The sequence below is a fragment of the Calliphora vicina genome, chromosome 4 (genome assembly GCF_958450345.1).
Source record: "Calliphora vicina chromosome 4, idCalVici1.1, whole genome shotgun sequence".
NCBI classification, from domain to species: Eukaryota; Metazoa; Arthropoda; class Insecta; order Diptera; family Calliphoridae; genus Calliphora; species Calliphora vicina.
The window spans coordinates 55291723-55310268 of NC_088783.1; the positions used below are offsets into that span (position 1 = coordinate 55291723).

Genomic DNA, 18546 nt, shown 5'->3' on the forward strand with positions numbered 1-18546 from the left:
ACAAATGACAAAAGTAATATCGAACCGTATGGTTATTTTGACGTTATACAATCACTTTTCAATGGTTGTGGTTTGCAGAGCAAGAGAAAAAATTTAATTTTCAATAGGCAACATGTGTGATATATATTTGTCCCTCTTTCAAACCACAACCATTTTGACATTTTCTTTTGTTTTCTATTGCCATATTACTGGAACCAGCTGATTCTTATCGGTGTAATCTGTGTTTCAAATTGAAAATCTTAATTTTATTTGGATTAAATACGAAGAGAAAAATAAGTTAAATATGTAATAAATTTAAATGCGTTATTAGAGTGGGAAAACATGAAAAGGTTAGTTGGTAAATAATTACAAAACCGAGCTACTCTAACAACAAAAGACCGTTCAAAAATACTATACATGTTCTGGAAAACGCAGCGTTTTGAAATCGCTTACGGTGAAATCGCATTTCAGCATTTTCTGAAAACCACGTGTTTGTCTATTCGTTTCAGTATACGTTAGCGGTTTTAAAATGCCAAATTTCAAGCGTTTTTGTTTATCAGTTTATCGGTTATGTTTTCATGCTATTGTGTATAAACCGGTTAAGTTTTCACGCTATTTTCAATAAGCCGGTTCAGTTTTCAAGCTTATCTAAATTAATCGGTTAATTTTTCCTGCTATGCTAAATGAACCGTTAGAGTTTCATGCTATTATAAATGCACTCGTTCAATTTATACCAACTTAACATGTGGTTCCAATAAGATTTCCTTTTGTACTTTACCCTCCATTTCCAAAATAAAACATTTTTTCACATTATAGTACACATTTAAAATTGTTCTTTTTTTATTTTTATATTTAAGAAAAAAAAAACTTTTTCTTATTTTCTTGTAGTTAATGTAAATAATAGTGTTTAATGTGAAATTCGATTTCATTTTATTTAAATTGTAATTATGTTTGTTTGTTTTTTATAAATTATTTTATAATAATAATTAATTTTAAAAAGTATACCACACACTTACACAGTTTAAAAATGACTATTTATTTATTTTTATAACTTATATGCGATTTTTCGTTTTACTTTTACTTTTTGTTTTTTGCTATTGTGTTTGTGTAATAAATGAGTGTTTGTTTTTATTTTGTTTTAATTGTTAAAATCTTATAATTTATTGATTTAAAAACCATTTCTTTTATTGTTTTACAAAAAAAATTACAAGGCAAGATCATACAACAACAAGTTGATCAAGTATTATTTAGCTATTTCTTGTTTGTTTTTTTTTTAGTTTATTAAAAAAATTAACTTTGCTTTTATATAAATGATTTCTTCTAAACACACTGACTGTATTCGATGATTAAATGTTGCATATTAGAGTTTTTTTTTTTTTTTAAATGTACATGTGATTATTTTAAAAATTGTTTCATTTCAGTTTAGATAGAGAAATTAATTATAATACAAATAAAAGAAAAACATTAAACAATATACACTAAATTATAAAACAAAGAAAAAAGCGCTAATTGTAGAAAATGATATCAATATAACAAACATAAAGATAGAGAGAATTGATTTTTTGTTAAGAAAGACATAAATGAATATACATAAAATAAACGTAATTTAATTGTAAAAATATAATAAAAATGTAGTAAAAAAAATTATGCTAAAATTTAAAGCTAAATATTAATAAACAGTGTGTCGTATATTACATATTATTTAAATATATATATTTTTTTGTTTCATTTTTTTTCTTTTTGTCAAAAAGGCACTTAAAAACGTAACTAAATTAAAAAATAAAATTTGTTTGTAAAAAAAAATATATAAAATATTGGCGTAAAATTATGCAAAGAAATAAAAAAATGTAACAAAAATATTTATAATAAAAACTAACAAAACTTTATAGTATTTTTCTTTTTCTACTAACAAAACAATATCTATATATATATAGGTTTACATTTAACTTAATTTCATTGAGGGTTCTAAATCGAGAATAGGAGAGCTTTTTTTTTTTTGTATCTTAAATATAAAATTTTGAAAATAATTTTCACTTGCACTTGATTTTCATTTAAATTTTTTTTTGTTTTATTTTTAGTTATACCTTATTCCTTATTCATTGAAGAAATAGATAAAGGTGGGGAGATATTATTTAAATCTGACTTTGGTATGTTACTTGTAGTTTCATTTCTAATTGACTGTATTACACCAACAATATCACGGAAGGTTGGTCGCAATTTTGGATTTGCATGCCAGCAGGTTCTCATGAGGCGATCGTAAACAATGTCAGGACAGAGTGGAGGTTTTCGTAAACTAGAAAATTAAATATTTTATTAGTAGCTTAGAATAAGATGTAAATTCATATTTGTAAGCTATTCAAAATGAACTGATTGTATTTTATGTGATTCTAAATTAATCGATTGAGTTTCCATGCTACCATATGTGAATCGGTTGAGTTTTCATGTTATTCGAAATGAACCGGATCAGTTTTCATACAATCTAATTCAACCGGTTGAGGATTCATGCATTCTTAATGAATCGGTTCAATTTTCATGTTATTCGAAATGAACCGGTTCTGTTTTCAAACATTCTAATCGAACCGATTCAGTTTTCATATATTCTAAAGTACCGGTTCAATTTTCATGCTATTCGAATCAGTTTTCATATAATCTAATTGAACCGGTTCAGGATTCATGCATTCTTAATGGACCGGTTCAATTTTTATGTTCTTCGAAATGAAGCGGTTCAGTTTTCAAACATTCTAATCGAACCGGTTAAGTATTCATACATTCTAAATGTTCAATTTTCACGCTATTCGAAATGAAACTGCTCAGTTTTCATGAACCGGTTCGGTTTTTATGTTATTCGAAATGACACGTTCGAGTTTCCATAATATTCGAAATAAAATGGTTCAGTTTTCATCATATTCGAAATGAACCGGTTCAGTTTTCATGCTATTCGAAATGAAACGGTTGAATTTAATTGATATTCGAAATAAAATGGTTGATTTTTCGTGCTATTCGAAATGTACCGATTGAGTTTTCATGCTATTCGAAATGAACCCGTTCAGGATTCATGCCATTTATAATGCGGAAATGAACCGGTTCTATTTTCATGCTATTCGAAATGAAACGGTTGAGTTTCCATAATATTCGAAATAATATAGTTTAGTTTTCATGATATTCCAAATGAAATGGTTTTGTTTTCATGCTATTCGAAATAACCCGGTTGAATTTTCATATTATTCGAAATGAACCGGTTCATTTTTCATGTTATTCGAAATGAAACGATTGAGTTTTCATGTTAATCGAAAGGAACCTGTTCAGTTTTCATGTTAATCGAAAATAATCGGAAACTAGTTCGGTTTTTATGTTATTCGAAATGAAACATTCGAATTTCCATGATATTCGAAATAAAATGGTTGAGTTTTCATGATATTCAAAATGAACCTGTTGAGTTTTCATGATATTCCAAATGAAATGGTTTTGTTTTTATGTTATTCGAAATGAACCGGTTCAGTTTTTATGTTATTCGAAATGAACCGGTTCGGTTTTTATGTTTTTCGAAATGACACATTAGAGTTTCCATAATATTCGAAATAAAATTTAAATATTTATATTTTTTTATAAATATTTTCATGAATTCTAATTGAACCGGTTCAGATTTCATTCTGTTCGAAATGAACAGATTCAATTTTCATACTATTCGAAATGAAACGTTCGAGTTTTCGAAATGAAACGGTTGAGTTTCCATGATATTCGAAATAAAATGGTTGATTTTTCCTGCTATTCGAAATGAAACTGTCGAGTTTTCATTCTAATTGAACCTGTTCAGAATTCATGCATTCTACATAATTTGTTTGTTAATGTTTATATCCCTTTACTTACCGATCTCCTCTTTCAAGTCTTTGTAGAAATTCGTCTTGGCTCAGTTCAGTATTTGGATCTAAATTCGGTGTTTCACCACGTGAAAACATTTCAAATAATGTCACACCATACGACCACACATCTGATTGTGATGAAAATTTGGCATCTTTTTTAATGGCTTCGGGAGAATACCTTCAATAAAAGAACACAGATAAATTGAAAACCCATTAACTCTAGCATTCAAAAAAATATTAACAATTACCATTTAATTGGTATTTCACGATTACTATGGGCTATATAATAACCATCGGAATCGGCACGTTGGGCTAAGCCAAAATCTGATATTTTAACACTGTCTCTATCGACCAAAATATTGCGAGCGGCCAAATCTCGATGAATGATATTTTTACTGGCCAAATAATCCATGCCCTAGGAAAACATATTAAACAAATATTAAAGTTATGTTTTTTTATAATACAGGACAACAACTTACTTTCGCTATGTCTAAAGCAAAACTCAATAGAATAGGGTTTGTTAGATTTGGCTTTCTTGAGGTTAAATACACCAAAAATGAACCGCTTTCTAAATATTCCATGATTATGCAAAATGGTTGTTGTATCCAATGTTTAATTTTAACAATATTTGGATGTTTCAGGGACTAAAAATAAAAATAATTATGTAAAAAGGAATTTCATAGATTATTATTTTTAACCCACCTCCATTATTTCTATTTCACGCATAAAATCTTCATTGAGTTGGGGAGCCCTCAAAGACTTTAGCGTTTTTATGGCCACGAATTCACGAGCATTGTCAGGACTATTATAGCGTACTTCACCCAGATGCACAGTGCCGTAGTGTCCTTCGCCCACTTTCTTTTTAAATATTACCTTACCATTAGGTATTTCCAATACCGAAGGAGTTGTGGTAAAATAATTACGGAAATTCGATTTTTTAATTTCATGCGCAAAACCATTATGACGCACATTTGGATCATCGGCATTGTTGACATCATTAGCTAAAACATAGAATTTCTCTTAGATTTATACTTTTATTTTATTTGATTAAATTTTATGAGATTTACCCAAATCCAAATCTGCCAAATCATCAGGATCCTCTATGGTGGAATAATCATCATTGAGAGTCTCCTTAATGGAAATCAAACGTTGGAATATCTGCATGTAATTAAATGGTTTATCGGGATCCATACACCAGCCGTCCATCATAACTTCGAACATAACCGGTGGACAATCACGGGGGTTGGGTAAAATGCCACCGTAACGATTGTAATTTTGTCGCAACATTTCGCTAGTCACATTTACGATGGGTGCACCACGGGAAAATATTTCCCAAACTGTGGTAGAGAAAGCCCACAAATCCACATCTAATTGTTTTTTGGCAGCTTTTAAATTGTGGTGATATTCAAATGGTATCCAAGGCAAACTGAGGCGAGAGTAATGTAAAGGATATTGTGAAATATTTTGTGCTGACATTTAAGCTGATCAAGAAATTAAATTACAAAAATTTTACTCACTCATCCGGGCTATATGATCTGGGAAAACCAGGATCTGAGATTTTAGCTTCTAATAATTGAGTTTTGGGATCGAATTTTGTAACAAGTAAATTTGAACAACGTATGTAGCCATGCACTATGCCAACTTCTTGCTATAGTAACAAACAAATAAATAAATAGGCATAGATTAAAATCATTTTATGGAATAAAAAAGGGGTCTCTTTTTATTGAGAAAAAATTTACTTACCAAATAAACAATTCCTCTTACTACACCATGTACAACATCTAATAATTGACGTAGAGATATTTTGGCTTTATTATGCATTAGGAATTCATTTAAAGGACCATATTTGGAATATTCCATAACCATGGTATAGGGTATATTTAAGGTTAAACCATACAATTTAATGATATGAGGTGAGTATATACGACTCCAGGTATTCGCCAAATCTTTAAAGCCCTAATAAACAAAACAAAATGACAAAATATCGAACAATTAACATTCAAATTCAAGAAATATATTAAAAAAGCATACCTCATAATCCTTTTCATCTTTAAGTACTTTTAAGGTAACAGTAACATCCTTAAAACCACCATCCTGTAACCAGTCAGCTTTCATTTTTGTCATTTTACCATTGTCACACTCACGAGAGGAATCTATTTAATAAGTTAAGAAAATGAAAATAAATGTCTGTCTTGTTGCGGTTTTTCTCTTCGTTTTGACTTACTGTGATACCATTGTAAATCTTTGGGAGGATCAAATATTTGTGGGCGTTTACGTAAGAGTTCAGCTTCGCTTAATTCCCTTTCAGTCTTTTTCAATTGCACATGTTTTGGCAAACATATTAACAGTAGTGGCGATTTATCGTATTCCGTGGGTGGTATACGAGATCTTTGTTCTGTTTCTGCGGGTATAAATTGTGCTAAATCTGTTAGTTTATCAAATATTTCCTGTGTTCCATTATAGTGCAATTTCCACTTGACAGCTGCTGTTGTTACATTTTCCAGTTGACACAGTTCTTTTGTGATTTTAAAGGTTTCCGTCTTGAATTTTTCCGGCTGTAGACCTTCGCTAATACTGTGAAAAATAATTTTCATTGGAGAATAAATTTAATTTAAAAAAAAAATTTTAAATTTAAAAAAATTGTTTGAATAAATTTAAAAATCGCTTTTTTCAATTTTCAAAAATTTTTGTGAAATTGTAAAAAAAATGTTTTATGATGGAAAAAAAAATATATATTTATCCCGATTTTGTGAAAACATTATTTTGAAAAAAATATTGGGATTTTTTAAAATTTGCAGCTTTTATTTTGAGACATTTGTACATTATAAATTTATTCGAAGTATTGGCCATTGTTAGCTATGACCTTTTCAATTTAATTTAATTTTATTTGACCTTTTAATTTACTTTAATATAATAATTATTTAAGCGTGAGGTCTTTTTTATAAAAATATTTAATTTTTATTTCAATATTTCGCTACATCAATGGAAAATCAGGAAATTTTTTTTTCTGGCGACATATGAATTCCGAGCCAAAAGAATTGGTCATCTTTTGATGCCAAAAAAAGAATCAAGCCAATTTCGGTTACTCTGTTCTGAAGTAAAGCATAAGGAGGGAGTCGGACGGGGCAAGGTCTGGACTAAAAGCGGCAAAACTTCAACCCAACCACTTCTATCTAAATAGTTTTTAGCAGGTATTATAACATGTGGCCTAGCGTTGTCATTACGGTTTCATGTCAATGCTCGCTTCAAACGAATCACTTGCGTTCGGTATAAGTTCCCTGTGATAGTATGGTCAGATTTCAGCAGTTCATAATAGATATAACCCTTTTGGACCCACCAAATACAGAGCATTACCTTTGCGCCATTAATATTTGCCTCTGTTGTAGATTGCCGGGCTTCACATACGATCTCTTACGCTTCGGAATATCGTAATTGACCCATTTTTAATCACAAGTAAAGATTCGGAGCTACAATTATTTTTTATAGATTTCAAGCTTCGTTTCGGACATGCAAAATCGTCATTCAAGGTCTAATGGTTCAATTCGCCTGGTACCCAATTTGCCTGATTTTCGACGAATCCTGCTTCTCGCGTATGACGCTTTGTTTGCACAAAATTCGACATTTTCGAAGCAAAAAAAACTGTTGTTTACACTATAATGTTCAATAACTAATGGTGTTTTCTTTTCTGGCATATATGCTGCATTTATTCTGCATTTTACCCTTCTTTGTGTTCTTGGTCGTGTTCTTTTCTAATAATGTTACCCTAAAACCCTGAATATATGCTACATGTTTCACCCTCAATTTTATCAAAGGGTTAGAAATGCACCACTTTTTTGTAAGCAAAAAGAGTTTTTTAATATTTAGTAGCTACATAAAAGAAAATTGCATAAATGGTAATGATTTTGTTCTATTGTGATCGTTAAAAATGCAACACATTATGAGGGTATGGGTAACATTTAATAAGTGAGAATAAATGACAGATATGTACCCTTCAAAATATACGTCATCTATTGTAAATCCCGCATTTTTAAGTCATACACTCCATATTTTTTTTATCGATTTTTACGCATTGTCTCTCTGAAGTTCTATGGAATTATATACGTCGTTTGAATCTTTGAAATTACTAAGTAATCTAGATATAGATAAGAAATTGAGGTAGTAGTTTTGTGGGCCAATTTTCCCGAATTTAAACAGCAACCAAATCAGGACTGTGACGTTTATATTGATGTATCAATCATCTATTTAAGTTATTTGTGGGCTTCGAAAAGATGATTTCAACATACAGACGGACATGGCAATATCGATTCCGCTAACTATAACGATCCAGAATAAACATACTTAATGGGGTAGGAAATGAAAAATGAAGAAATAAACGGAATGATAACCCTTTGCACTCATGGCAAATGGTATTTATTATAAAATGAAAAGTTATATAAATTTTGATACAAATTTATCCCTTTATATATTAACTAAATAAATAATTCCTTTAAAACTGCTTGTAATGTTTTAATAAAATTTGTTATCAAAAACATGTTTAAGATAATTTTGGAAAACTTGAGAAATTAAAAAAAAAACATATACAGACTGCTAACCAGCTTTTAACAGTTAAAAGTACATGAAAATATATCACTTTCAGTCAATGTCAATATCAAATCAAACAAGCTTTATTATTTTTTAATGCTATCTCAAAATTGAAGTTTGTAGATTGAAACAAATTCCTGTTGCTGATATGATTTTATCATTTGTAGTGAATTTGATTCTTGATCTTAATAAAATGCAACTTTCATAAAAGAATATTTTATCATAATACAAACATCATTGTTATAAACATTTATGTTAATAAAGTAAACATTATAATATAGAGATTAATATAAATATTTACTTACGATTTTGTATTGATATCAATATAATATGTATCATATTCTTTTTCACACTGACGTATAATATAACTGCCACATTTGTCGCGTTGTTCACGTATTTTAGCAAATGAAAAGGCACCACTTTATAGGATAAGAAATAAATAAAAAAAGAACATATATAAATAATATTGACTTGCAAATCACATAAGATAAAAATTAAAATATTACCCCACAGGTCCATGACAACGTAAATTTCGCAATTCAGCCAATGAGGGTGTAACATATTGCATACAAAGATCTATCATCCATTTTGTGGTTAATCTTAAATTATTAAATGATTTATTTATAAAAAAATGTTCATATAAATACATAAAATGTATATGAAAACTTAACAAGTTATAAATAAAACATACCTCATATAACCAGCTAGATATGAAATAAATGCATCCAATTGTATTATTTTTTCAAATTCTATTCTATAACCATTGGGCATGCCAGTTATTTCCAAACGACATCTAAATGAATTGGAGCCTCGGGTGTAAATTGCATAAATATTTTCCAGTTTACTAACTAAGACCCACTGCAAATCATAAATATTTATAAATAAATTAGAGATAAGAATTTTTTTTATATAAAATTTTATGTTTATGCAAAAATCAAACATAGGGGTTCAATTACTTATTTATTGTGTTATATTTTTAGAATTGCAAACAAACATACAATGATGATATGAAATTGCAATTTCTGTTATTGTTAGAAATTTCAATAAATAATTTTTTATCAAATGAAGTCATCTGTTTATAAAACATATCGACAATTTGGTTGTACATATTTGGATATACAAAGATTTTTTTATATGTATTTTTATATTATATTGGAATTTATATTATAACAAATACGTGCCAAAAACTTTAAATTTGTAATGAATTTTAAGAAAAAAATGTGCATAACGCTAATTTGTGTTAATAGGGTCATTATTTTAAACTATTACAATTGTTAAACTGGTTACTACAATATATTCCTCCACTCCTGCACTCTCTTTCAGACAATTCAATATAAATACGTATTTATTTATATATCTTTCATATTGGAACGAGTTTTGTTTGTTTGTCGTCATGAAGGTCAACATGAAAACATATGATTTCAAATATGTTATGGCATGAGCGATTAATACAAAGATTCAAATTAAATAAAAAATTATTTATTGAGTTTTTCTTTTTAAAAACGTACATTTTATATTTTGAAATAATTCGTCAACTTTTTTTTGGGGAATTTTTGGTCAAAAATAAAAAAGTTCTATGTTTTTGTTGTTGTTGCAACAATTCTGCTGTCGTCAAAAAGTTCATCTTATTGTCAATCAATTGGCCGAATGAGACCTGGTTCGTTTTAGGCACATACATATATACATTAGAGTGACAATCAGTTGTATGGAAAAAAATGTTTGTTAAAATTTTGAAGAGTGCCGGGTGGAATATTGTGACACTAGGCCTAAATGTTAAGTGCTGAAAATTTGAGCCAAATCGGGCAACGATTTCTGGACGCGCATCGAGGTCAAAGTTCAGATATATGCAACATTTTACTGTTAATATGGAATAAATAGGTGAAACTAGTTAACTTTCTGCATTGTTTTCTAGAAATGTGTAGATTTATTTATATTAATGAATATTACATTAAAAAACAAATTTTGGAAATAAACCCTGCATCTCCTTTGGTTCAAAATGACCCAAAAATTGTATTATCGCCAAAATTAGAGAAAAATGCAAATTTTTCAGTTTTTGAAAAAATTTTGCTACTAAATAAATACTTTTGCAATTGAATGCAAAAGAATCGAAATATGTACGTAATTATCGTTGTAATGAGATATAAATGACAAAATTTGATTAAAAAATGTTAAAGTTATTACAAATTCGCCAGACCATTAACGTGTTTCAGGCCACTTGAACAAAAAATTTAGAAAAAAAAATTAAGAAATTTCGAGAAAAATTAAAATAAAAGCTCATTTCTACTTAAAATATGTCCATATGTACTTGTATATGAGTTTTTGTCTTCGTAGGATACCGTTAACCTATTCGCAGGTATGGCCAAAAAAAAAAATTTTTTTTAACGGCTGTTTCAAAACTCCATTTTCAAATTTTTAAAAATTTTGTTAAACAAATTTCAGATTTTTTCGATCACCACATTGGGGTTTATTGAGATCAAAATAGGGAATAAAAATATGAAAAAATTATGTCAATACCTCTTACAGTTTTTCCGTACCTGCGATTTAAATTTTGCGTTTTTCAAGAAAAAATAATTTTTTGTCCATATTTAGGCGAATGAGTCCAATTTCCTTACTGTTATACATTTTATTAAATTTTAATTTCATACTATTATAACCCTGGTAATTTTAAATATGGTCTGAAAGTTTTACTAAAATCGGAAAACGTTAACCTTTAAATCGTGAAGGTCAAAGGTAAAATTTTTCAATATTTGGAATTTCTAATGAAAAGATAGCGAAATGTTATATATTTTTGGGCCGATTTTCATGAAACTTGAGGAAAATATATATTGGGGTCTAGCATTTACAACAACAGTGCAAAAATTAATTTTAACCTTTAAGAGGACTTGGGGTCAAAATGGTTGTGTTTTGCGTGATTTTAAAAGTTGAGGGTAATTTGGACCCCAAGTGCTGCTAAGGGTTAATTTCCATTTTTGTGCTTTTATTTTAAATTCTTGACTTTATGTTATATTTTCCTTAAGTTACATTAAAATCGGCCCAAAAATGTATAACATTTCGCTATCTTTTCATTAGAAATTCCAAATATTGAAAAATTTGACCTTTGACCTTCACGATTTAAAGGTTAACGTTTTCCGATTTTAGTAAAACTTTCAGACCATATTTAAAATTACCAGGGTTATAATACTATGAATAATTTTTACTTAAAATTTATAACAGTAAGGAAATTGGACTCATTCGCCTAAATATGGACAAAAAATTATTTTTTCTTGAAAAACGCAAAATTTAAATCGCAGGTACGGAAAAACTGTAAGAGGTATTGACATAATTTTTTCATATTTTTATTCCCTATTTTGATCTCAATAAACCCCAATGTGGTGATCGAAAAAATCTGAAATTTGTTTAACAAAATTTTTAAAAATTTGAAAATGGAGTTTTGAAACAGCCGTTAAAAAAAATTTTTTTTTTTGGCCATACCTGCGAATAGGTTAACGGTATCCTACGAAGACAAAAACTCATATACAAGTACATATGGACATATTTTAAGTAGAAATGAGCTTTTATTTTAATTTTTCTCGAAATTTCTTAATTTTTTTTTCTAAATTTTTTGTTCAAGTGGCCTGAAACACGTTAATGGTCTGGCGAATTTGTAATAACTTTAACATTTTTTAATCAAATTTTGTCATTTATATCTCATTACAACGATAATTACGTACATATTTCGATTCTTTTGCATTCAATTGCAAAAGTATTTATTTAGTAGCAAAATTTTTTCAAAAACTGAAAAATTTGCATTTTTCTCTAATTTTGGCGATAATACAGTTTTTGGGTCATTTTGAACCAAAGGAGATACAGGGTTAATTTCCAAAACTTTTTTTTTAATGTAATATTCATTAATATAAATAAATCTACATATTTCTAGAAAAAAATGCAGAAAGTTAACGAGTTTCACCTATTTATTCCATATTAACAGTAAAATTTTGCATATATCTGAACTTTGACCTCGATGCGCGTCCAGAAATCGTTGCCCGATTTGGCTCAAATTTTCAGCACTTAACATTTAGGCCTAGTGTCACAATATTCCACCCGGCACTCTTTGAAATCTAAAAAAAAAAAATCGGCTGTCACTCTAATATACATATATATCATCATTTGTGGTTTTAGGTAAACCAAATTTTTAAATTTGTTTTTAAAGTTCTTTTTTCCAAATTGTTTTTTAATTTTTTTCCGAATTTTTTTTTTAAATTTATTATTGAAAAAAATTAAGAGAGCTATATTCAGCTGTGCCGAATCTTAGATACCATTCACCAAATTATACTTAAAAATATTTTTAGATAAACAAAATTTAAAAAATTATTTTTCAAAATTTTTTTATAAAAAAGTTTTTTTAAATTTTTTTCTTTTTGAAATTGTTTTTTAATTTTTTTTTAAAAAAGTTTTTACCAAATTTCTTTTTTAATTTAAAAAAAAAATTTTTTTGGAAAAATAATTTATGACAAAACAATTTTTCCCGATTTTGACCCATTGTAGGTCCAACTTACTATAGCTTTATATACAGTGGTGGCCACCAATTTAAGACAAATACTTGAATTTTTTTCATCAACTGAATTTTAAGTGCGTTAGAGCCAAAATAAAAGGACCTCTAAGGGTATGCAATTTATTATTAATGTTTCTAGTTTCTCAAAAAGGTTTTTAAAAATCGGTAGAACATATATGGTCAAATATATGTGGAAATACGTTGACCCACCTCAGCGAACATCCGCTGTTAGCGAACATCCGCTGTTAGCTCAGCGAACATCCGCTGTTAGCTATATTCGGCTGTGCCGAATCTTATATACCCTTCACCAAATTATACTTTAAAATAAATTTTTTTAAATATTTTTGTGTGTTAAAACAGTCCTCATGCATACATATATTTGAGGAAATATTTGAAAAAATAATTGACAATTACATGGAATTTAGCAAACAATTTTTGTCATAATTACCTGGCCACCACTGTACAACGTTGCAATGGACTTTAAAATATCTATCATTAGATATCCATATTGTCTATATTAATGACTTAGTAATCCAGATATAGATCAAAAATAGGCCAAAAATCTAGGTTGTCCCGGTTTTTTCCTTATATCTCAGCTATTTGTGGGCCGATTTTGTAGATTTTAAATAGCAACAAAAAGCGGTAGAATCCCCGACATATTGATTTATGAATCATGTATGTAAGTTATTTAGGGGCTACGGAATGTTGATTTCAACATACAGACGGACATGGCTATATCGACTTCGCTATCTATAACGATCTAGAATATATATACTTTGTGGGGTCGCAAATGAAAAATATAGAAATAACAAACGGAATGACAAACTTAAAAAAAATCGTGTTAAAAATATTTTTCCCGATTTTGATCCATGTGTAGGTCCAACTTAATATAAGCTTTATGTATATCGTTGCAATGTTCTTTGAAATATCTATCATTAGATATCCATATTGTCATATTAATGACTTAGTAATCCAGATATAGATAAAAAATAGGCCAAAAATCGTGGTTGTCAAGGTTTTTTCCTTAGCCATTTGTGGGCCAATATTCTCGATTTTAAATAGCAACCGAGCCGGTTAATTGGGGGCTACGGAAAGTAAGTAGCCCCCTATGTGGGGGTCTATACTAAACTATAATTTGTTGGCTGCCGGTAACTATTAGCTTGAACGAATTTATAATCACCCTTATCGTGGTTGGCCTAAACGTTTTACACCTACTACAGTTTAGTACTATATTAAAGAAACAGTTTGCATTTTATCCTTAATCTAGTACAAAACTGTCGTAGGCGTAAAAAGTTAACGCCAACCATGATAAGGGTGAAATATCGCATCAAAACATTTTTAATTCTATATATAAAAAATAATCAAAAAAATCTTTTTCCTAAAAAAATTGTGTTTTGTCGCTTACGATAATTTGGCTCTAAGGGGCTTGATATGTATCTCAAGTGGTCTTCAAAAGAAATGTATTTTAATATCATTTCTTAAGTTTGGAAATACTTTTGACACATTTTTCTGATTAGAAGTGGATATAATATTCGTTGGCAAATAGTTTTTTGAATTGACTACTTTTATTAATACAAAGGTTTATAAAATAAATTTTGTATGGAAATTTAGTTTTATAAAGGGCACATAAACTATAAAAATACATCAAGCTCTATGGTAGTATTAGTAGTATTAAAATTTTGATTTTTAGCACGTTTGATGTTACTTTTCGACGAGTTTGTGGTGTTTTCTCATCAAGCACGTAAGCATTTACAAAAATATTTCAAAGTGTGAGGTTTAAATATACTTTCAGCACGAAATAAAAATTAAATAGTAGAATTCCTTCTATTGATGCCAATAACACCACAAAATCAAAAACTAAATTTATGCTTGACGGGTCATCCAGCAAGTGTACATCAAACCATCAAATACACATACATAAATTTGGCATCAAGCATTTTTACAAAATCAAAAATTGATTATGAATAAGAAAGAGAAGATTAGAAAATAAAATGTTTCGAATAATCCGCAAATCGAAGACGGGTTATCTATCCACCGACCTTCTACCTACACAACCAAATCTTTTAAAATTATTTAAGGACTCTACTCCAAAAATACTTCACACACCAACAATAACACACACCAACGCATTTATTTTGTAATTTTACTCCTTTTTTACTCTGTTGCACAAAAAACACTAACTTACTTTAATAAAATCTCTTTGATTTCTGGTTACATACACTTTTATTTTTCAACACTCTCCTTAATAATATCTATCTATCTTTCACAATTTTAAATATATCACAACTCACCTCCATTTTATCTTTACTCGTTACCCGTGCCACTTTTAAGCCCGGCTCCGCTGTATCAAACAAATCCAATTTGATATAAACTTTGGCCGTTGTTGGCGTATTAGTCGTTGACAATATATCGCCCGGTATAAAATCCACTATCCCCACAAACGACTCCAACAGATAATCGGTGGCCAGTGTATTCAACTCGTGCACATAATGCCACTTTACCTGGGCCAAATCAATTTGACGCTCTCTCAGCATGCGAAATGATTTACAAATTTTCCCCTTGATAAAGATTTTATGAGCCCTCACCAAAGGTCTGGGTAAATAACGCTTATAATTCGATTCTATGCGATCGATAGATTCTCGCTGTTCCAGCAAATCTATGTACATGTTTACAGCACCAAAACCCATGACATTGTCCTTCTTCAGGGGGTATTTGATGGACGGTATGCACTCGTGCACCATATCATAGCGCATTTGATTATACAGATACTCGTAGGCATTGGCATCCATTGTCTGCAGTTGTATGTCCAAAGAGGGTACTTTAAAACGCATGCGAAAGCAATAGGTAACATTAGCCTCCAGTTGTTGACCCGCTAGACACCATTCATTGCTGGCCGAGTCATCGAATACCCGTATACCAAACAAATATCTAGTATTTGGCAATATACCCATTTCTCGGCTAAAATCTATGCATATATCCTCGCATGTGGCACTGCGGAGATGTTCATATTCCACTAATCTACGCTTGCGATAATTGTAGATGCGATGCGTTATGGTATCGGAGCCTAACGCCACATTTTGCCGCATTCTTTCCATGCTATCCGTATAGCATTGGGAATTCTGTGAGATGGTGGTGTTGCTGGTCGTATCATGTTCATGGTCGTGCTCATTATCCAAGTCCAAATCGTAAATGCCATTGCGTCCATCCAATATTGAAATGCTACCAATCGAACTGTTGATATCATCCAACAATGTCATGGTTGTGTGTGTGGTGCCCGAAGCATTTGATGCTTGATTCATTTTTGTTGCCGTTGTTTTGCAAATTGTTGTTGTTTGTTTTAGAAAGGAAATTAATTCTTTAGACACTTTTTAGGAACTTTTTCCACGTCTTTGATGTGTCGACGACACTTGTTCCTAAATTGTACTATATTTTATTTTTTCCAAAACCCGTTTTATGCTGGTTTTCCTTTTATGCAATACTGGCTTTTTGCTCCATCTACCTCCAACAAGCCCAGCATGATTTGCATGGAAATGCAAAATTTAATACTTGATTTCGTTTGAAATCATTGAGTTTAATTTGTTTTCAACAACATTAACACTTTTTTTCCTAAAATAAACACTTAATTTCTGTAAAACTTTGATCAAATTGATGGAAGAAAATTTTTTGCAAACTTTGTTTTTCTATTTTTTCACACTTATCAGCATTAACTTGATTGTATGAAAGAGTACTAGAATTTTAATACTAAACTACGAAAATAACAACTCTGTTTGTGCAACTAAATTTGGCAGCACTTTTTTAGAGATGACAAAACGAACGAAATTTGTCCAAAAAATTCCCAAATTCTTTTTTTTTTTAAAGTTCGCATAAATACCGCGAACCCGGTTTTCTAGGAAAAGCGACGCAGTGTGCTGCGGCAGAGAGCCATGATACGGCGACAGAGAACGATGACGATAGCAGCGAAGCGAGCAGCGGCAGAGCAGCGGACGGACGTCGACAGCGACCGCTGAAGTCGGACGGACGGACACAAAAAAAGGCGGACGGGACGGACGGGTCGGGGGAAAAAAAACCCCCCCTCCCTCCCTGCGGCTAAATTTTTTTGTTTTTTTTTTTTGTGGTGAAAAAAAAGTGTGGTGAATAAAAATCGTGGTGAATAAAAATTCGTGGTGAATATAAAAATCGTGGTGAGTTTTTGGAAATTCACCACAAATACCGTTATGTCAAATTTTTCAAGGTCATTCATTGCAAATTTGTCATCCTAAAAGTAGGCAATGTGCTTTTTTTTACAGTTTTTTCCGGTGGTTGTTGAATTAGAAAGGTGGGTGGGTGGTGGGCTTCGTCGTCCTTTAAAGTCCTGTCTATTCTCACCACTATTATTTTTATCATAGCCACAGCTGCAAGCTTTTTTACAAATAAATTTATTTGTATTTTTTTTTTATTTTAGAGGTCCTTTTTACAATGATGGAGGAAAAGGAGGGAGGAGGGAGCAGACAAGAAAGACATAAATAACTTTTTTATACAAATAATGGAGGAAGGAAGACACTTTTTGCAAACTTCCAATGTTTCTCCTTAACCCTCCCTCCGTTAATCGCACTGATCTGGTAAATTTTTTTAATATCCCTAAATTTTAAGCTATTTTTTGATAAAACAAGTAAGAAGTGCTATATTTCGGCTGTGCCGAATCTTTATACCTTCACCTTAAAATTTTAAATATTTTTAGGTAAGTAAACAAAATTTAATTTTTTGGAAAAATTTTTTTTCGATTTTATTTTAAATTTAAAAATTTTTTTTTAAAATTTTTAAGTTTTAAAATTTTTTTTTAAAATTTAAAAAATTTTTTTTTTGTCTTTTAAATTTTTTTTATGAAAAAAAAAAAATTCAGGTTTAAACATTTTTTTTTTCCGATTTGACCCATTGGGTCCAACTTACTATGGTTAATACGTTGCAAATGTCTTTGAAATATCTATCATATCCATATTGTCTATATTAATAATGCCTTAGTAATCCAGATATAGGTCAAAAATAGGTCAAAAATCGAGGTTGTCTTGGTTTTTTTCCTCATATCTCAGCCATTTGTGGACCGATTTTGCTGATTTTAAATAGCAAAATTCTCGAAAGCATGTCTGACAGAATTATTGAAGATTTGGATCCCGAAGATATCTGGGGTCTTCAGAAAATTGATTTCAACAGACAGACGGTCAGACAGACAGACAGACGGACATGGCTTCATCGACTCCGCTATCTATAAGGATCCAGAATATATATAGATACTTTATAGGGTCGGAAATGAAAAATGTAGAAATTACAAACGGAATGGTGAAGGGATAAATAAATAATATTTTTACTGCAATTTTTTTGTATTAGGGGATAGGGGGGCGGTTACCTTTTGCTTTCAAGTCTCATAAAAATTTATGTTTTTGATTAGATTTGAATTTTGTGACTTTTTACAGAAAATAAATAATAAACTTTATTAGTTTAAGCTAAAAAATTAATTAACTTATTTCAAGTTCTATTTTTAAATTTTTTTATTCTTTAATGTATGAGTGTCAGTCATTGTGTTCAAATGTGCCCCCCCTACGGGGCAGCTTTGAACTAGGC

The 18546-nt window shown here is 29.9% G+C and overlaps 1 protein-coding gene across 1 annotated transcript; it reads right to left on the reverse strand.

Annotated features, from left to right (window-relative positions):
- Nucleotides 1-847: 847 nt before the first annotated feature.
- On the reverse strand, nucleotides 848-16634 carry hop (tyrosine-protein kinase hopscotch). Its single transcript, XM_065507654.1, has 14 exons — nucleotides 15243-16634; nucleotides 9112-9278; nucleotides 8927-9019; nucleotides 8726-8839; nucleotides 6064-6413; nucleotides 5871-5992; nucleotides 5583-5795; nucleotides 5357-5487; nucleotides 4907-5265; nucleotides 4542-4840; nucleotides 4319-4483; nucleotides 4088-4254; nucleotides 3847-4017; nucleotides 848-2272 (listed from the first exon to the last, which is right to left on the reverse strand). The coding sequence occupies exons 1-14, from the start codon at nucleotides 16248-16250 to the stop codon at nucleotides 2065-2067; spliced, it is 3567 nt and encodes a 1188-aa protein (XP_065363726.1). The 5' UTR covers nucleotides 16251-16634; the 3' UTR covers nucleotides 848-2064.
- Nucleotides 16635-18546: the final 1912 nt, after the last annotated feature.